The sequence below is a fragment of the Oncorhynchus kisutch genome, linkage group LG10, assembly GCF_002021735.2.
Source record: "Oncorhynchus kisutch isolate 150728-3 linkage group LG10, Okis_V2, whole genome shotgun sequence".
Lineage (NCBI taxonomy): Eukaryota > Metazoa > Chordata > Actinopteri > Salmoniformes > Salmonidae > Oncorhynchus > Oncorhynchus kisutch.
In genome coordinates, this window is record NC_034183.2 from 256,033 (window position 1) to 277,367 (window position 21,335).

Below are 21,335 nucleotides of genomic sequence, written 5' to 3' on the forward strand. Positions count from 1 at the left end.
TACATGTGACTATTAAACACTGGACCCTGTAATAACACCTGCAACCATGTACATGTGACTATTAAACACTGGACCCTGTAATAACACCTGCAACCCTGTACATGTGACTATTAAACACTGTAATCACACCTGCAACCCTGTACATGTGACTATTAAACACTGTACCCTGTAATAACACCTGCAACCCTGTACATGTGACTATTAAACACTGTACCCTGTAATAACACCTGTAACCCTGTACATGTGACTATTAAACACTGTAATAACACCTGCAACCCTGTACATGTGACTATTAAACACTGTAATAACACCTGTAACCCTGTACATGTGATTATTATACTCTTTAATCTGAATAATGCAGAAAGTACACCAACCCACTCAACATTTTTAGTAATTTAGCAGACGCTTTCATCCAGAGCATACATTTTCGTACTGGTCCCTCATGAGAATCGAACCCACAAACCTGGCATTGCAAGCGCCTTGCTATAATGGTTCTATACATGCATATCTAACACTTGTGAAATTGTTAAATATTATTTGTTAAATATTACTGCACTGTTGGAGCTAGAAACACAAGCATTTCGCCACACCCGCAATAACATCTACTAAACATGTGTATGCGACCAATAACATTTGATTTATAGATGGTTCTGTAGGTGGTCCTAAGGGCTGTTCTGCTGGATAGAGCGTTGGATCTGCCTCTTCATCCACTTGTCTCGCCTCTGTGTTCTCTTCCCTTTATTCTTCTTCTTCTTCGCTCCCCGGCTGGAGGCGGGGTTAGCTGGCCCTACCTTCCCCTTACTTGGACCTGGCGTCCCTGGTTCTCCAGCCCCGCCCTTCCTTGCCTGGGAGGACAGGAGAGAGGAGAGAGTAACTGCTATGGGAGCTGCTGGGGGTAGACTAGCTGTATGAGAGGGGTGTGTTATGACAGACATGTTAGGGTGTGTTAGAGGGTGTTACCCTGAAGGCCTGTAGCAGCCCAACAGAAAACTCTGAGGGTGAATAGAATGTTTCAGATTCCATCTTTCCACCATGATGATACCTTCCTGCTGTTGAGTTCTACAGCTACTTATTAAAGCTACTTTTTGGGCGACCTGACCAAATTCACAGAAATGTCAGTAATAGTTCTGATATTCTCATTGAAAGCGAGTCTAAGAATGGGTTGATCTGTTCTATGTGCGCTATTTCAATGCACTCGTTCTTAAATTTTGTTTTTCCGTATTTTATTTTCGGCTTCTGGTCGAAGGTCCAGGAATGGCAGAAGAATTGAAACATTTACCTGGAGCTAACTCTGCAGATAGTACTGCTGGGTAATCTGAAAAGTCAGTCAATTTCCCTCTAAGCAAAAATGTTTTTTTTAAATTTACAATCTGTAGAAACTACGAGAATAGAAAGGTTCAGAACTTGTGTGAAACATCACAGCAGAGTTGAAAAATATGACAAATAGAAATAAAAACTGGGAGGGGTTGAGGATAGCTGAAGGATGAGACTACAAACAAACAAAAGATAACTATTGTAAAATATACTGTGTCTAACATGTACATAGTATGTATAAGCTGGAAGTAGAAGCCTAATAGTTGTTGTCCATTAGTTTACTAAATGGTACGGTTAGGGGAAAATAATAAAGGAAATCATTCATAATATATATTTTAAGGGGATTGGAAATGCAGACAATTACATTGATGGAAGCCACAATGTTAAAGTTGATCCACCCCCTACATTTCTTTGAACAAACATTTTCTACACTTTACTTGCTTGCTGTCACAAACTGAAAGTAGGCGAACTATTCGAATTTTAGCAACCAGGAAACATAGATATTTTCCCCATTAATATTTCAAAAGCTAGTAACGATATAAAGTAAAAGTATAGTATTCAGAGCCCTTGACTTTTTCCACATTTTGTTACGTTACAGCGATTACAGCCTTGAGTCTTGGGTATTTGTATTTATTATGGATCCTCATCAAGCCAGCAGCTTCTCTTCCCTCAAAATGAAGGCAGTTATACCATTTAAAAAACGTTAAAATATATTCACAGATGTCACAACACACAATGTGCCCTCAGGCCCGTACTCCACCACATATCTACAGTACAAAATCTCTGTGTACGTGTGTGTAGAGTGCGTATGTTATCGTGTGTGTCTGTGCCAATGTTTGTGCTGCCTCACAGTCCCCGCTGTTCCATAAGGTATATTTTTATGTTTTTTTAAATATAATATTACTGCTGCATCAGGTACTTGATGTGGAATAGAGTTCCATGCAGTCATGGCTCTATGTAGTACTGTGTGCCTTCCATAGTCTGTTCTGGACTTGGGGACTGTGAAGAGACCTCTGGTGTCATGTCTTGTGGGGTATGCATGGGTGACTGAGCTGTGCGCCAGTAGTTCAAACAGACAGCTCGGTGAATTCAACATGTCAATACCTCTCATAAATACAAGTAGTGATGAACTCAATCTCTCTTCCACTTTGAGCCAGGAGAGATTGACATGCATATTATTAATATTAGTTATCTGTGTACTGAACATCCAAGGGCTTTATTATGGACAGACTTTTCCCCATTTTAGCTATTGTTGTATCAATATGTTATTACCATGACAGTTTACAATCCAGGGTTACTCCAAGCAGCTTAGTCACCTCAACTTGCTCAATTTTCACATTACTTATTACAAGATTTTGTTAACGACTTGTCCCAAATACAATGCTTTTAGTTTTAGAAACATTTAGGAATAACATTCCTTGCCACCCACTCTGAAACTAACTGCAGCTCTTTGTTAATTAAGTGTTGCAGTCATTTCAGTTGCTGTAGTAGCTGACGTATAATCAGTCATTCGCTAACATAGAGACACTGGCTTTACTCAAAGCGAGTGGCATGTTATTAGTAAAGATTGAAAAAAGTAAGGGGCCTGGACAACTGCCCTGGGGAATTCCTGATTCTATCTGGATTATGTTGGAGAAGATTCCATTAAAGAACAACCTCTGTGTTCTGTTAGTCAGGTAACACTATCCACAATATAGCAGGTGGTGTAAAGCCATAACACATGTGTTTTTCCAGCAGCAGACTATGATCGATAGTCAAAAGCCGCACTTCAGTCTAACAAAAAAGACCCCAGAATCTTATCATCAAGCCAATCATCAGTCATTTGTGTAAGTGCTACGCTTGTCCTTCCCTATAAGCATGCTGAAAGTTTGTTGTCAATTTGTTTACAGTAAAATAGCATTGTATCAGGTCAAACTATTTTTTCAAAAAGTTTACTAAGGGTTGGTAACAGGCTGATTGGTCGGCTATTTGAGCCAGTAAAAGGGGCTTTACTATTCGTAGGTAGCGGAATTACTTTTGCTTCCTTCCAAGCCTGGGGGCATGCACTTTCTAGTAGGCTTAAATTGACAATATGGCAAATAAGTGGCAATTTCATCCATTATTATCCTCAGTAATTTTCCATACAAGTAGTCAGACCCCGGTGGCATGTCATTGTTGATAGACAACAACAACAAAAATCACCTCTTTCACTCACTTTACGGAATTCAAAATTACAATTCTTGTCTTTAATAATTTGGTCAAACATAATTGGATGTGTAGTGTCAGCATTTGTTGCTGGCTTGTCATGCCTAAGTTTGCTTATCTTGCCAATGAAAAACAAAATTAAAGTAGTTAGGAATATCAGTTGGTTTTGTGATGAATGAGCCATCTGATTCAATCAATGGAGGAGCTGAGTTTGCCTTTTCCCCCAAAATGCCATTTAAGGTGCTCCAAAGCTTTTTACTGTCATTCTTCATATCATTTCTTTCTTTCATAGTGTAGTTTCTTCTTTTTATTCAGTTTAGTCGCATGATTTCTCAATTTGCAATAAGTTTGCCAATCGGTTGTGCAGACTTATTTGCCATTCATTTTGCCTCATCCCTCTCCATACCATTTTTCAAATCCTCCTCAATCCAAAGGAATTTAACAGTTTTAAAACAGTCATTTTCTTGCATACTTATTAGTAACTGGAATAAGCAATTACATAAATGTGTCCAGTGCAGCATCTGTTTGCTCCTCATTACACACCATGGACCAATGCATTCTTCAAAACAACAGGAATCACCACAAAACTTCTTAGATTACCTCTTATACACTATATTTGATCCAGCCTTAAATGTTGTTTTCCAAGATATGGTTACTATATTATGATCACTACATCCGATGGATTTGTATACTGCTTTCAAGCAAATTTCTGCAGCATTAGTAAAGATGTGATCAATACATTTAATTCCTGTGCTGTTCGTAACTACCCTGGTAGGTTGACTGATTACAGGTGCTGGTTACAGTTTGACGTTTTTCTTGAGGGCAGCTTGATGAATGCCAGTCAATATTTAAAATCACCCAGAAAATATACCTCTCTGTTGATATCACATACATTATCAAGCATTTCACATGTTATCCAGATACTGACTGTAAGCACTTGGTGGTCTATAGCAGCTTCCCACCAGAATGGGCTTTAGGTGAGGCAGATGAACATGTAGCCATATTACTTCAACAGTATTTAACATTAGATCTTCTCTAAGCTTTACAGGAATGTGGTTCTGAATACAAACAGCAAGATCTCCACCATTGGAAATTCTATATTTTCTGTAAATGCTATAACCTTGTATTGCTACCACTCTTATCAAAGGTATTGTCTAAGTGAGTTTCAGAGATAGTCCGAATATGAATGTCATCTGTTACTAGCAAGTTATTGATTTTATGAACCTTGTTTCTTAAGCTACATATGGTAACGTGGGCTATTTTGAGCACTTTTCTTCTGGGATGCTTGCTTGTTTTCATTGCTTTACTGGGAAGCTTAGTAGAAGTAGATATGTTTGTGTTATTTATGTTAGTGCAGGATCAGCTGCTCACAGTGGACTTCCTTCTAGGGCACACCGGCTCAGTGCTAACAGTATAACTCTGGTTCATAGGCACATGATTACAGCATAGCTGTAGGATCAGCAGAGATATTCAGGACAGTTAGAGATACATACATTGTGTCTACCAACACCCCTGGTGTAATGTACATTTGCTAAAGCATTGATAACTCTATGTTACAATGGTAGGGATCAACTGAGCTGGGCTTGAGTCATTGGGTAGCCTAGTGGTTAGAGTGTTGGACTAGTAACCGAAAGGTTGCAAGTTCAAATCCCCAAGCTGACAAGGTACAAATCTGTCGTTCTGCCCCTGCACAGGCAGTTAACCCACTGTTCCTAGGCCGTCTTTGAAAATAAGAATTTGTTCTTAACTGTCTTGCCTAGTTAAATAAAGGTAAAATAAAAAAATGAATAAATTGATAAGCCATTGTCTCAACGCAGCCTTATAATGCTGTGAAAGGATCCAGGAACCCAAATGATTTGGGTGGATCCCATCCTCCTTATAAAACCTGTTATGTTTCCAAAAGGTATCGAAATCGTCAACAAAAGTTGCACCCATTGAGCTACAATAATCAAGTAGCCAGTTGTGAAGAGATGGAATCCTGCTAAAGCATTCAATGACTCGATTCAGAGAGGGCACAGGGCCAGATATGATGGGTCTTTTGTTAGTGTCTAGCAGAGAGTCAATCACCTCTTTAAAATACAGTTTCAACTGTTCAGAACTGCCCTTCATAATGTCATTAAAACCCTCATGGACTATGATAGAATGGATTTCCATGTCCTGACGTAGTACATTTGGGAGCATCTTAGTAATGTAATTTACTCAAGCTCCGAGATAGGACATTGTTTTTGCACCAGGAACGGTCACATGTCTTACCATGGAGCTGCCCAGAATCAGATGGCTTAAAGGACGGGGAAATCCGCCCACTCCCACAGAGAACCCTTTATAGACGAGCGAGAGGCAGGATAACCTGAGCCCGTTGCTCCCGGCGCAGGCCTCTCACAGATGGAGAAGTCCCGCTCGATCCAGAGCAGGGACGGAAGGTTGCCGATGACGAATTCGAAATCGTAGTAGTAGGCACTGCGACCACAGACACAGGCCCAGCGATGAAGATGCAGGAAGATCAAGTCTAGGATGGCGAAACTATTAGTTGTTTGTATCCGCTCCGGGCCTCTCGTTGGGAGTGTAGACTGCGTTGCGGGATTCCTATGTCTTTGGCTTACACGGCTCATGACATGAGATCATCGTCGATTGCCTTGCTCCTCTTGCTGTGCTCCATCGACTCTGCTATCAGATAGGGGACCTCCGGGCAACACAGGCCAGTCTGTTAACGGCAAGGCAGAGATGCATCCAACAATGCCGTCCAGCCACCGGTGTAGAAAATGTTAACATCACCTCTGCATTTTTCCCCCAGTTTCTTAAGTAGGCTGGCGACCTCGTGATCAAGGAAGCCACCTCAAGCCAATAATCCTCGGCAAGCAAACAATTGCTGCATTGGAACATGGAGGGATACGGTTTGTCCCGAAACAAAGCGTAGTAGATACAGCGCCGACAGCGCTGGAACAATTCATTTCTTTCCCCAGACAAAGATGGCTCCATTGCAAAACTCATCTGGTACCAACTTCCTTAGCTTGATGGCTAGTAGCTTAGCTTTTCTTTTAAGCAGGCTTCAACCTGTCAAGCAGGATTCCGGGACAAGAAATAGCGGTGCTGTTAAAACCTAACGGTGTAGCAAAAACAAGTTCGGTATTCGTATTTTATGAAAAGTTTGTTTGAATCAAAAATAACAAACCAAGTGTTTTCCAGCATACAGGTATGATGCTAAACTTTTGACTGGTACTCAAGTCTTCTTGGGTATGACGCTACAAGCTTGGCACACCTGTATTTGGGGAGTTTCTCCCATTCTTCTCTGCAGATCTTTTTAAGGTCTGTCAGGTTGTGTTGAGAGCGTCGCTGTACAGCTATTTTCAGGTCTCTTAAGAGATGGTCGATACAAGCATTCCGCAACACTCGCAATAACATCTGCTAACCATGTGTATGTGACCAATAAAATGTTATTTGATCGGGTTCCAGTCTGTGCTCTGGCTGGGCCACTCAAGGACATTCAGAGACTTGTCCCGAAGCCACTCCTCCGTTGTCTTGGCTGTGTGATTAGGGTTTTGTCCTGTTGGAAGGGGAACCTTCACCCCAGTCTGACGTCCTGAGTGCTTTGGAGCAGGTTTTCATCAAGGATCTCTCTGTACTTTGCTCTGTTCATCTTTTCCTTGATCCTGATTAGTCTCCTAGTCCCTGCCGCTGAAAAACATCCCTACAGTATGATGATGATGCCAGGTTTCCTTCAGACGTGATGCTTGACATTCAGGCCAAAGATTTCAACTTTGGTTTCATCAGACAAGAAAATCTTGTTTCTCATGTTCTGAGAGTCTTTAGGTGTCTTTTGGCAAACTCTAAGCGGGCCTTCATGTGCCTTTTACTGAGGAGTGGCTTCCATCTGGCCACTCTAACATAAAGGCCTGATTGGTGGAGTGCTGCAGAGATGGTTTTCCTTCTGGAAGGTATTCCGATCACCACAGAACAACTCTGGAGCTCTATCAGAGTGATCATCGGATTCTTGGTCACCTCTCTGACCAAGGCCCTTCTCCCCCGATTGCTCAGTTTGGCCATGCGGCCAGCTCAAGGAAGAGTCTTGGTGGTTCCAAATGAAGGCCATTGTGTTCTTGGGGACCTTCAATGCTGCAGACTGTTTTTTGGTGCCCTTCCCAGATCTGTGCCTCAACACAATTCTGTCTCAGAGCTCTACGGACAACTCCTTCGACCCCATGGCTTGGTTTTTGCTCTTACATGCACTGTCAACTGTGGGACCTTATATAGACAGGTGCGTGCCTTTCCAAATCATGTCCAATCAATTGAATTTACCACAGATGGACTCCAGGTTGTAGAAACAGAAGGACAACTAATGAAGTCACTGAAACCCTTAAAGAGTTGCAGTCAGTTTTTAGAATAGGTGGCCAGTAATAAACTGGTCCTGAACATCTCTAAAACTAAAAGCATTGTATTTGGTACAAATCATTCCTTAAGTTCTAGACCTCAGCTGAATCTAGTAATGAATGGTGTGGCTGTTGAACAAGTTGAGGCTAAATCACTTGGCGTTACCTTAGATTGTAAACTGTCATGGTCAAAACATATACAGTGCCTTGCGAAAGTATTCGGCCCCCTTGAACTTTGCGACCTTTTGCCACAATTCAGGCTTCAAACATAAAGATATAAAACTGTATTTTTTTGTGAAGAATCAACAACAAGTGGGACACAATCATGAAGTGGAACGACATTTATTGGATATTTCAAACTTTTTTAACAAATCAAAAACGGAAAATTGGGCGTGCAAAATTATTCAGCCCCCTTAAGTTAATACTTTGTAGCGCCACCTTTTGCTGCGATTACAGCTGTAAGTCGCTTGGGGTATGTCTCGATCAGTTTTGCACATCGAGAGACTGACATTTTTTCCCATTCCTCCTTGAAAAACAGCTCGAGCTCAGTGAGGTTGGATGGAGAGCATTTGTGAACAGCAGTTTTCAGTTCTTTCCACAGATTCTCGATTGGATTCAGGTCTGGACTTTGACTTGGCCATTCTAACACCTGGATATGTTTATGTTTGAACCATTCCATTGTAGATTTTGCTTTATGTTTTGGATCAGTGTCTTGTTGGAAGACAAATCTCCGTCCCAGTCTCAGGTCTTTTGCAGACTCCATCAGGTTTTCTTCCAGAATGGTCCTGTATTTGGCTCCATCCATCTTCCCATCAATTTGAACCATCTTCCCTGTCCATGCTGAAGAAAAGCAGGCCCAAACCATGATGCTGCCACCACCATGTTTGACAGTGGGGATGGTGTGTTCAGGGTGATGAGCTGTGTTGCTTTTACGCCAAACATAACGTTTTGCATTGTTGCCAAAAAGTTCAATTTTGGTTTCATCTGACCAGAGCACCTTCTTCCACATGTTTGGTGTGTCTCCCAGGTGGCTTGTGGCAAACTTTAAATGACACTTTTTATGGATATCTTTAAGAAATGGCTTTCTTCATGCCACTCTTCCATAAAGGCCAGATTTGTGCAATATACGACTGATTGTTGTCCTATGGACAGAGTCTCCCACCTCAGCTGTAGATCTCTGCAGTTCATCCAGAGTGATCATGGGCCTCTTGGCTGCATCTCTGATCAGTCTTCTCCTTGTATGAGCTGAAAGTTTAGAGGGACGGCCAGGTCTTGGTAGATTTGCAGTGGTCTGATACTCCTTCCATTTCAATATTATCGCTTGCACAGTGCTCCTTGGGATGTTTAAAGCTTGGGAAATCTTTTTGTATCCAAATCATGCTTTAAACTTCTTCACAACAGTATCTCGGACCTGCCTGGTGTGTTCCTTGTTCTTCATGATGCTCTCTGCGCTTTTAACGGACCTCTGAGACTATCACAGTGCAGGTGCATTTATACGGAGACTTGATTACACACAGGTGGATGGTATTTATCATCATTAGTCATTTAGGTCAACATTGGATCATTCAGAGATCCTCACTGAACTTCTGGAGAGAGTTTGCTGCACTGAAAGTAAAGGGGCTGAATAATTTGGCACGCCCAATTTTTCAGTTTTTGATTTTTTTAAAAAGTTTGAAATATCCAATAAATGTCGTTCCACTTCATGAGTGTGTCCCACTTGTTGTTGATTCTTCACCAAAAAATGCAGTTTTATATCTTTATGTTTGAAGCCTGAAATGTGGCAAAAGGTCGCAAAGTTCAAGGGGGCCGAATACTTTCGCAAGGCACTGTAGATTCAATGTTTGTAAAGATGGGTAGAGGTTTGGCCGTAATAAAGAGATGCCTTGCTTTTTTGACACCACACTCCAAAAAGCAAGTTCTGCAGGCTCTAGTTTTATCTCATCTTGATTGTGGTCCGGTCGTGTGGTCCAGTGCTGCAAGGAAAGACCTAGTTAAACTGCAGCTGGCCCAGAACAGAGCGGTACGTTCTACTCTCATTGTAATCAGAGGGCTGATATAAATACTATGCATGCCAGTCTCTCTTGGCTAAGAGTTGAGGAGAGACTGACTGCATCACTTATTTTTCTAAGAAACATTAATGTGTTGAAAATCCCAAATTGTTCACATAGTCAACTTACACAAAGCTCTGACACACACACTTACCCCACCAGACATGCCACCAGGCGTCTTTTCACAGTCCCCAAATCCAGAACAAATTCAAGAAAACGTACAGTATTACATACAATGCCTTGCAAAAATATTCATCCCCCTTGGCATGTTCCCTATTTTGTGGCATTACAACCTGTAATAAAAAAAAAAATTCAGTTAACCACCTAACTGAGGATCTCAATTTAACCTTGCGCAATACCCTAGATGCAGTTGCACCCCTAAAAACTAAAAAAATGTCTCATAAGAAACTAGCTCCCTGGTACAAAATACCCGAGCTCTGAAGCAATCTTCCAGAAAATTGGAACGGAAATGGCGCCACACCAAACTGGAAGTCTTCCGACTAGCTTGGAAGGACGGTACCGTGCAGTACCGTAGAGCCCTTACTGCTGCTCGATCATCCTATTTTTCTAACTTAATTGAGGAAAATAAGAACAATCCGAAATTCCTTTTTAATACTGTCGCAAAGCTAACTAAAAAGCAGCATTCCCCAAGAGAGGATGACTTTCACTTTAGCAGTGATAAATTCATGAACTTCTTTGAGGAAAAGATTATGATTATTAGAAAGCAAATTACGGACTCCTCTTTAAACCTGCGTATTCCTCCAAACCTCAGTTGTCCTGAGTCTGCACAACTCTGCCAGGACCTAGGATCAAGAGAGACGCTTAAGTGTTTTAGTACTATATCTCTTGACACAATGATGAAAATAATCATGGCCTCTAAACCTTCAAGCTGCATACTGGACCCTATTCCAACTAAACTACTGAAAGAGCTGCTTCCTGTGCTTGGCCCTCCTATGTTGAACATAATAAACGGCTCTCTATCCACTGGATGTGTACCAAACTCACTAAAAGTGGCAGTAATAAAGCCTCTCTTGAAAAAGCCAAACCTTGACCCAGAAAATATAAAAAACTATCGGCCTATATCGAATCTTCCATTCCTCTCAAAAATTTTAGAGAAGGCTGTTGCGCAGCAACTCACTGCCTTCCTGAAGACAAACAATGTATACGAAATGCTTCAGTCTGGTTTTAGACCCCATCATAGCACTGAGACGGCACTTGTGAAGGTGGTAAATTACATTTTAATGGCATCGGACCGAGGCTCTGCATCTGTCCTCGTGCTCCTAGACCTTAGTGCTGCTTTTGATACCATCGATCACCACATTCTTTTGGAGAGATTGGAAACCCAAATTGGTCTACACGGACATGTTCTGGCCTGGTTTAGATCTTATCTGTCGGAAAGATATCAGTTTGTCTCTGTGAATGGTTTGTCCTCTTACAAATCAACTGTAAATTTCGGTGTTCCTCAAGGTTCCATTTTAGGACCACTATTGTTTTCACCAAATATTTTACCTCTTGGGGATGTTATTCGAAAACATAATGTAAACTTTCACTGCTATGCGGATGACACACAGCTGTACATTTCAATGAAACATGGTGAAGCCCCAAAATTGCCCTCGCTAGAAGCATGTGTTTCAGACATAAGGAAGTGGATGGCTGCAAACTTTCTACTATTAAACTCGGACAAAACAGAGATGCTTGTTCTAGGTCCCAAGAAACAAAGAGATCTTCTGTTGAATCTGACAATTAATCTTAATGGTTGTACAGTCGTCTCAAATAAAACTGTGAAGGACCTCGGCGTTACTCTGGACCATGATCTCTCTTTTGAAGAACATATCAAGACCATTTTGAGGACAGCTTTTTTCCATCTACGTAACATTGCAAAAATCAAACTTTCTGTCCAAAAATGATGCAGAAAAATTAATCCATGCTTTTGTCACTTCTAGGTTAGACTACTGCAATGCTCTATTTTCCGGCTACCCGGATAAAGCACTAAATAAACTTCAGTTAGTGCTAAATACGGCTGCTAGAATCCTGACTAGAACCAAAAAATTTGATCATATTACTCCAGTGCTAGCCTCTCTACACTGGCTTCCTGTCAAAGCAAGGGCTGATTTCAAGGTTTTACTGCTAACCTACAAAGCATTACATGGGCTTGCTCCTACCTATCTCTCTAATTTGGTCCTGCTGTACATACCTACACGTACGCTACGGTCACAAGACGCAGGCCTCCTAATTGTCCCTAGAATTTCTAAGCAAACAGCTGGAGGCAGGGCTTTCTCCTATAGAGCCCCATTTAAGTCTTTACTGAAGACTCATCTCTTCAGTGGGTCATATGATTGAGTGTAGTCTGGCCCAGGAGTGGGAAGGTGAACGGAAAGGCTCTGGAGCAACGAACCGCCCTTGCTGTCTCTGCCTGGCCGGTTCCCCTCTTTCCACTGGGATTCTCTGCCTCTATCCCTATTACAGGGGCTGAGTCACTGGCTTGCTGGGGCTCTCTCATGCCGTCCCTGGAGGGGGTGCGTCACCTGAGTGGGTTGATTCACTGTTGTGGTCATCCTGTCTGGGTTGGCGCCCCCCCTTTGGGTTGTGCCGTGGCGGATATCTTTGTGGGCTTATACTCAGCCTTGTCTCAGGATGGTAAGTTGGTGGTTGAAGATATCCCTCTAGTGGTGTGGGGGCTGTGCTTTGGCAAAGTGGGTGGGGTTATATCCTTCCTGTTTGGCCCTGTACGGGGGTGTCCTCGGATGGGGCCACAGTGTCTCCTGACCCCTCCTGTCTCAGCCTCCAGTATTTATGCTGCAGTAGTTTATGTGTCGGGGGGCTGGGGTCAGTTTGTTATATCTGGAGTACTTCTCCTGTCCTATTCGGTGTCCTGTGTGAATCTAAGTGTGCGTTCTCTAATTCTCTCCTTCTCTCTCTCGAGGACCTGAGCCCTAGGACCATGCCCCAGGACTACCTGACATGATGACTCCTTGCTGTCCCCAGTCCACCTGGCCATGCTGCTGCTCCAGTTTCAACTTCCACCTGACTGTGCTGCTGCTCCAGTTTCAACTGTTCTGCCTTATTATTATTCGACCATGCTGGTCATTTATGAACATTTGAACATCTTGGCCATGTTCTGTTATAATCTCCACCCGGCACAGCCAGAAGAGGACTGGCCACCCCACATAGCCTGGTTCCTCTCTAGGTTTCTTCCTAGGTATTGGCCTTTCTAGGGAGTTTTTCCTAGCCACCGTGCTTCTACACCTGCATTGCTTGCTGTTTGGGGTTTTAGGCTGGGTTTCTGTACAGCACTTTGAGATATCAGCTGATGTACGAAGGGCTATATAAATAGAGTCTGGGGCACAACCAAGCAAGTGGCACCATGAAGACAAAAGGAGCTCTCCAAACAGGTCAGGGATAAAGTTGTGGAGAAGTACAGATGAGGGTTGGGTTATAAAAAAATATCCAAAACTTTCAACATCCCACGGAGCACCATTAAATCCATTATTTAAAAAATGGAAAGAATATGGCACCACAGCAAACCTGCCAAGAGAGGGCCGCCCACCAAAACTCATGGACCAGGCAAGGAGGGCATTAATCAGAGAGGTAGGTAGGTAGGCTAGTTGAGAACACCTTTATTTCACCAGGTAGGCTAGTTGAGAACACCTTTATATAACCAGGTAGGCTAGTTGAGAACACCTTTATTTAACCAGGTAGGCTAGTTGAGAACACCTTTATTTCACCAGGTAGGCTAGTTGAGAACACCTTTATTTCACCAGGTAGGCTAGTTGAGAACACCTTTATTTCACCAGGTAGGCTAGTTGAGAACACCTTTATTTCACCAGGTAGGCTAGTTGAGAACACCTTTATTTCACCAGGTAGGCTAGTTGAGAACAAGTTCTCATTTACAACTGTGACCTGGCAAAGATAAAGCAAAGCAGTGCGACACAAACAACACAGAGTTACACATGGAATAAACAAACACAGTCAATAACACAATATACATTTTTTTAAAGTCTATGTACAGTGTGTGCAAATGAGGTAAGGCAATAAATAGGCCATAGTGGCGAAATAATTACAATTTAGCAATTTAAACACTGGAGTGATAGATGTGCAGAAGATGAATGTGCAAGTAGAGATACTGGTGTGCAAAGGAGTTTTTTTCGATGTCATTCTGTATTATGTGTCATGACGTTGGCCTCTTTGGGTATAGCAAGCCCATCCCCCACTCCCTGCCTCCCCCTTGCCTCCTTCAACTAGGCTGCTGTGGTCAGAGGTCATAAATTCCTGAGAAGACCTCATGGACACAGTTATAGAGAGTCGTTTTTCATGGAGAACAAAGGAAATCCTTCCACCTCACAGAACTTGAGGTACGAAACAAATTTCATGTTCCGGAGAAAGTATAAAAGATCGGTGAAGAATCCAGCTACGAACTGGTCCGTTTTTCAAAACTTGAGAAAGCTCATGGGAGACGATGTGGCCACATTACCATAACGCTGTTTATATAATAGCCCCAGATATAAGGTTTACATCTAATTGTTGAATAAGATGAATGAGTGAGTATGATACTGTTTACACAATTTTACAATGTGATTTTGGACTGTTTAATGAAGGAAAACTCAAAAAGGGAATTGGATTTGAACTAAATCAGAGGACCGCCCCTGAGCCCAGTTAAGGTCAGACATCCTGGGACAGCCCTTTTCTGCCATTCCGAATAAAACCCAACTTTGAGAAATTATCACCAGACCAAGCTTACCTCAATTACGAGATGGCTAAAGGTTGCAGACCATGTTTTTCTCCATTAGAAGGACAAAGGTTGTAGACCTGAATCTTTTAACCATACCACGTGGTTAAACTCTTAGACTATCGATAACGACAGAATAAGAACAAGTCTTTGATATTGATTACTAGTCTGCAGCTAGGAATTCGGTATCATTGAATACGAAGAACGACAACTGCCGAAACATCCAACAGACAATTCTACCAAAAACAAACTTTTCACCAGCGATCAAGACGACACACTGAGCGTAAATATATATATTGATTGCAATTGTTCCCGAATGAGTCAGTGTTCAAGTGTAAAGGATTAGCATTTCAATTGTTATAATCATTAACTGTAGTGACTTTAGTTGACCCCCACTCCCCCTTTTGTCTAACAAGCCGCCATGCCGGTTTAGCCCACTATGGCACATTCTCCTATCATTTCATGTAACCATATTTACCATGTTTGTTTATGCATTTCTGTGAATTACTTAGTAATAAATAAATGATTTAAGACAATTGATGTATGGATGACTCATAGTGAAGACTGGGTTCGTGCAGATAACCAACAATTTATGACGTTTGGAATGAGACTAACGGGAGGTACAGTAAATAATTCATTAATTAGAAGACTAATTGATCAGATAAAATATCTGAAAAGTTATTTTAGGAACTGATAACTTTGTAATCTGAATATTTTTCCTAGGTGCCCCGACTTCCTAGTTAATTCGTTTTTGCAACAGCTAATGGGGATCCTAATAAAATACCAAATCTCTGCAGCACTCCACCAATCAGGCCTTTATGCTAAAGTGGAAAGATGGAAGCCCCTCCTTAGTAAAAGGAGCATGACAGCCCACTTGGAGTTTGCCAAAAGGCACCTAAAGACTCTCTGGTCTAATGAAACCAAGATTGAACTCTTTGGACTGAATGTCAAGTGTCACGTCTGTAGGAAACCTGACACCATGAAGCATGGTGGTGGCTGCATCGTTCTGTGGGGATGTTTTTCAGTGGCAGGGACTGGGAGACTAGTCTAGTTCATCTTCCAACTGGACAATGACCCTAAGCACACAGCCAAGACAACGCAGTGGCTTCGAGGCAAGTATCAATGTCCATGAGTGGCCCAGCAAAAGCCAACATCTCTGGAGAGACCTGAAAACAGCTGTGCAGTGAAGCTCCCCATCCAACCTGACAAAGCTTGAGAGGATTTGCAGAGAATAATGGGAGAAACTCTGCATATAAAGGTGTGCCAAGCTAGTAGCGTCACACCCAAGAAGACTTGTAATCACTGCCAAAAGGTGCTTCAACAAAGTACTAAGTAAAGGGTCTGAACAGTACCAGTCAAAAGTTTGGACACACCTACTCATTCAAGGGGTTTCCTTTACTTTGGCAATTCTCTACTTTGTAGAATAATAGTGAAGACATCAAAACTATGAAATAACACATACATCATGTGTTAAACAAATCAAAATATATTTTAGATTCTTCAAATTAGCCTTTGCCTTGATGGCAGCTTTGCACACTCTCAGCATTCACTCAACCAGCTTCACCTGGAATGCTTTTCCAACAGTTTCCACATATGCTGAGCACTTATTGGCTGTTTTTCCTTCATACTGCAGTCCAAACAAACACTCTCATCCCAAACAATCTCAATTGGGTTGAGGTCGGGTGATTGTGGAGGCCAGGTCATCTGATGCAGCACTCAATCACTCTCCTTCTTGGTCAAATAGCCCTTACAGAGCCTGGAGGTGTGTTGGGTTATTAACCTGTTAAAAAAACAACTGATAACCCCACTAAACCCAAAACAGATGGGATGGTATTGTTGCAGAATGCTGTGGTAGCCATGCTGGTTAAGTGTGCCTTGACTTCTAAATAAATCACTGACAGTATCACCAGCAAAGCACCCCCACACCATCACACCTTTTCCATGCTCACAGTGGGAACCACACATGCAGAGATCATCCGCTCACCTACTCTGCGTCTCACAGAGACACAGCGGTTGGAACCAAAAATCTGAAATTTGGATTCATCAGACCAATGGATTGTTTTTCTACCGGTCAAATGTCCATTGCTCATGTTTCTTGGCCCAAGCAAGTCTCTTCTTATTATTGGTGTCCTTTACTGCAAAGTGGTTTCTTTGCAGTAACTCATGCAGTCTCCTCTGAACAGTTGCTGTTGAGATGTGTTTGTTACTTGAACTCTGAAGCATTTATTTGGGCTGCAATTTCTGAGGCTGGTAACTCTAATGAACTTATCCTCTGCAGCAGAGGTAACTCTGGGTCTTCCTTTCCTGTGGCAGTCCTCATGAGACAGTTTTATCATAGCACTTGATGGTTTTTGCAACTGCACTCAAAGTTCTTAAAGTAATGATGGACTGTCGTTTCCCTTTGCTTATTTGAGCTGTTCTTGCAATAATATGGACTTGGTCTTTAATAGTGCTATCTTCTGTACAACACCTGATTGGCTCAAACAAATGAAGGAAAGAAATTCCACAAATTAACTTTTAACAAGGCACACCTGTTAATTGAAATGCATTCCAGGTGACTAACACATGAAGCTGGTTGAGAGAATGCCAAGAATGTGCAAAGGGTGACTACTTTGAAGAATCAAAAATCAAAAATATATTTGATTTGTTTGACTTTTTTGGGATAGGGGGCAGCATTTTCACTTTTGGATGAATAGCGTGCCAAGAGTGAACTGCCTCCTACTCTGTCTCAGATGCTAATATATGCATATTATTATTCATATTGGATAAAAAACACTCTGAAGTTTCTAAAACTGTTTGAATGATGTCTAACAGAACTCATATGAGTAATGTTGACTACCCAATATGGCAGGTATCTTTTTGGCTGCTTTGTTGTCTAAAGGCTGTACTCAAATTATTGCATGGTTTGCTCTGACACAGCGGTTGCATTAAGGAGAAGTTTATCTAAAGTTCCATGTATAATAGTCTTTATCAATATTTATTATGAGTATTTCTGTAAATTGATGTGGCTCTCTGCAATATCACCGCATGTTTTAGAACTACTGAACGTAGTAACGTGCCAATGTAAACTCTGATTTCTTGAAAAAAATATGAACTTTATCAAAACAAAACATACATTATTATTGTGTAACATGAAGTCCTATGAGTGTCATCTGATGAAGATTTCAGTGTCATCTGATTTTATCTCTATTTCTGCTTTTTGTGACACCTCTCTTTGGCTGGAAAAAATGGCTGTGTTTTTCTGTGGCTTGGTGGTTTGTGGTGCTTTCACTGTAAATCCTTTTTGATATCAGACACTGTGGCTGGATTAACGAGAATTGTATCTTTAAAATAGTGTAAAATACTTGTATGCTTAAGGAATTGTAATTATGAGATTTTTGTTGTTTTGAATTTGGCGCACAGCACTTTCACTGGCTGTTGCGGGACGGAACCCCAGTCCTAGACAGGTTAACCTCACTAGGGGACGTGGGATGGTAGCGTCCCACCTGGCCAACATGCAGTGAAATTGCAGAGCGCCAAATTCAAAAACAGAAGTACTTATTATAAAAATTCATAAAACATACAAGTGTTATACATCGGTTAACTTGTTAATCCAACCACATGTAGAGGAGTTACACAAGTCAGAAATAGCAATAAAATGAATCCCTTACCTTTGATGATCTTCATAAGGTTGCACTCACAAGACTCCCATTTACTCAATAAATGTTTGTTTTGTTTGATAAAGTCCCTCTTTATATCCAAAAAACGCGTTTATGTTCACTAATCCACAGGCTCAAACGCGCAGTCACAACAGGCAGACGAAAAATCCAAATAGTATCCGTAAAGTTCATAGAAACATGTCAAATAATGTTTATGATCAATCCTCAGGTTGTTTTTAGCCTAAATAATTGATAATATTTCAACCGGACAATAACGTTGTCAATATAAAAGGTAAACAAGAAAGGCGCGCTCTCGGTCGCACGCATGAAAAATCTCTGGGACACTGTAGGGTCCACTCATTCAGAGTGGTCTTACTCTCTCATTTTTTCAGAATAGAAACAGTCTAAAGACTGTTGACATCTAATGGAAGCCATAGGAAGTGCAATTTGAGTCCTAAGTCAATGGATACTGTAATGGCATTCAATAGAAAACTACAAACATAAAAAAAATCCCACTTCTTAGATGGATTTTTCTCAGGTTTTCACCTGCCAAATCAGTTCTGTTATACTCACAGACATTAAAGTTTACAAAACTGTTCAAATAGAGTGTTTTCTATCCAAATCTACCAATTATATGCATATCCTAACTTCTGGGCCTGAGTAGCAGGCGGTTTACTTTGGGCACGCTTTTCATCCAGAGGTGAAAATGGTGCCCCCTACCCTAGTGAAGTTAACACTTTTTTGGTTACTTCATAGTTTTGATGTCTTTGCTATTATTCAACAATGTAGAAAATAGTACGAATAAAGGAAAACCCCTGGAATGAGTAGCTGTGTCATCTTCTGACTGGTCCTGTATGCAAATGGGATAGTTGTTTATTTGTAATACATTATACATTTTTTATTTGCAACAATTTCAAAAAATCAGTTTTTGCTTTGTCATTATGGGGTATTGTGTGTAGTTGGATTAAAGAGTTTTTTCCCTCATCAATCTTAGAATAAGGCTGTAGCGTAACAAAATGTGAAACGAGTCAAGGGGTCTGAATAGTTTCCGAATGCACTGTGTTGCCATTTTGACGATTCTATTTGTATACTGATTCGTTACTGTGATTTTATTGCAATTTGATGTTCCAAACATATTGCTCATTCCTCCTCTCCCCTGTAACTATTCCCCAGGTCATTGCTCTAAACGAGACTGTGTTCTCAGTCAACTCACCTGGTGAAATAAGGGTTCAATAAAATAAAATAAAAAGATGTCTGTTGAAGAGAGACAGCATATTGATCAGTCATGGAAATAAGTGCCAAACCATGTTGGCTCACTATTTAAAAAGAAGCTGGAGAACAAGCTATAGGGTTGGGGTTAGGGGTTAGGGTTGGGGTTAGGGTTGGGGTTAGGGTTAGGGTTGGGGTTAGGGTTAGGGTTGGGGTTAGGGTTGGGGTTAGGGTTCAACTATAGGGTTAGGGTTAGGGTTAGGGTTAGGGGTTAGGGGTTGGGGTTAGGGTTAGGGGTTAGGGTTCAACTATAGGGTTAGGGGTTGGGGTTAGGGTTGGGGTTAGGGTTAGGGGTTAGGGTTCAGCTATAGGGTTAGGGTTGGGGTTAGGGTTCAACTATAGGATGACATGTTTTTTAATTTGTATTAATTGATACTTGGTATTGGTATAATATTGCGATATGTAAAAATGTTTCCCCCTCTCACATCTGTTGTACCTTCTGTCTATGCTGCAGGTCTGGTTGGGGGTTAGAATTAGTGGTTAAGACTAGGGGTTAAGGTTACCTTGTGTTGCTGCAGGTCTGGTTGGGGAATAAGGTTAGGATCATCAGGGGTTAAGGTTACCTTGTATTATTGCAGATCTGGTTGGGGGTTAGGATTAGGGGTTAAGATTACCTTGTGTTGCTGCAGGTCTGATTGGGGAATAGGGTTAGGATTAGAGGTTAAGATTACCTTGTGTTGCTGCAGGTCTGGTTAGGGGTTAAGATTAGGGGTTAAGGTTACCTTGTGTTGTTGCAGGTCTGGAGGGGGGAAGGTACAGGGTGGCCGGCTGTGTTTCTGGTGGAAGGGTAGGACCAGCGTGGGGTCCAGCGGTACCCAGGGTACAGGGCCGAGGGCAGAGGGAGGGGGAACACTGCTATGGGTCTGGTGCAGGTTATAGGCCTCTCGGACAATCCTCCGCCCCTCCGTTGCCTTGAAGATGGTTACGAAGGGCTCCCCTGCCTTATGACCAATCAGATAGTGGCCCTCAGATAACCTATTAGACACACAGATCAGATAGTGGCCCGCAGATAACCTAAAGACACAATTGTGTGAAGGGTAGGAATGGGAGGCTTTCTCCATTCCCTTCTCAGGCCGTTGTATTGGGCAGTTGAATGGTGAGAAATGCCTCAGTCCCTAAAGCAAAACCTTTACAGCACAGGTCATCAATAAGCTGCTCGCAAACATTTTTAACAGCACCAGGAAAGTGAGGCAATGATAGTTCATGTGGGATTCAAAGACATTATGAAGGGCAGCTCGGAACAGCTGAAGATGTATTTTAAAGAACTGATTGGGTCTCTGCTTGACACTAACAAATGCCCCATAATATCTGTCCTCTGCCCTCCCTAAATGGTGGCATTGAACGGTTCAGCAGACTTCCATAACTGGCTACCAGACTATTACAGCTCTGTGGGTGTGACATTTATTGACAATTCTGATACCTTCTGGAAACAAAGCTCATTTTATAAGGAGGATGGGATCCAAACAAATCACTTGGGTTCCTGGATCCTTTCACAGCATTATAAGGCTGCGTTGAGACAATGACTTATCAATGACCCAAGCCCAGCTCATTTAATCCCTACCATTGTGTCCCTGAGTCATCATAATGCTTCCGCAAATATACATTATTCTAGGGGCGTTGGAAGATACAATGTAAGTAACCTAATTTATGTCCATCTGAATGCCACTGCTGATCCCATAGCTATTGTATGCAGTAATCAACCTCTTCAACCTCATCATTCAGTTAGGCCTCATTTAAATTATATTGTGAGGTACATTTTTACTCCTGAACTTATTTAGACTTGCCATAACAA

The 21,335-nt window shown here is 41.7% G+C and overlaps 1 protein-coding gene across 3 annotated transcripts in view; it reads right to left on the reverse strand.

Annotated features, from left to right (window-relative positions):
• Positions 1 to 253: 253 nt before the first annotated feature.
• ice2 (interactor of little elongator complex ELL subunit 2) overlaps positions 254 to 21,335 on the reverse strand; it is a 60,306-nt gene continuing 39,224 nt past the window's right edge. Inside the window, exons 14-15 of one of the 3 annotated variants that reach the window (XM_031832862.1) lie at positions 20,266 to 20,518; positions 254 to 845 (exon numbers count right to left, since the gene is read on the reverse strand). In XM_031832862.1, the coding sequence (XP_031688722.1) occupies positions 663 to 845; positions 20,266 to 20,518 (436 nt within the window). In that variant the 3' untranslated portion in view covers positions 254 to 662. Of the gene's footprint in view, positions 846 to 20,265; positions 20,519 to 21,335 lie in introns of those variants that run through there. The other 2 variants (XM_031832863.1, XM_031832864.1) reach the window with 2 other exon arrangements.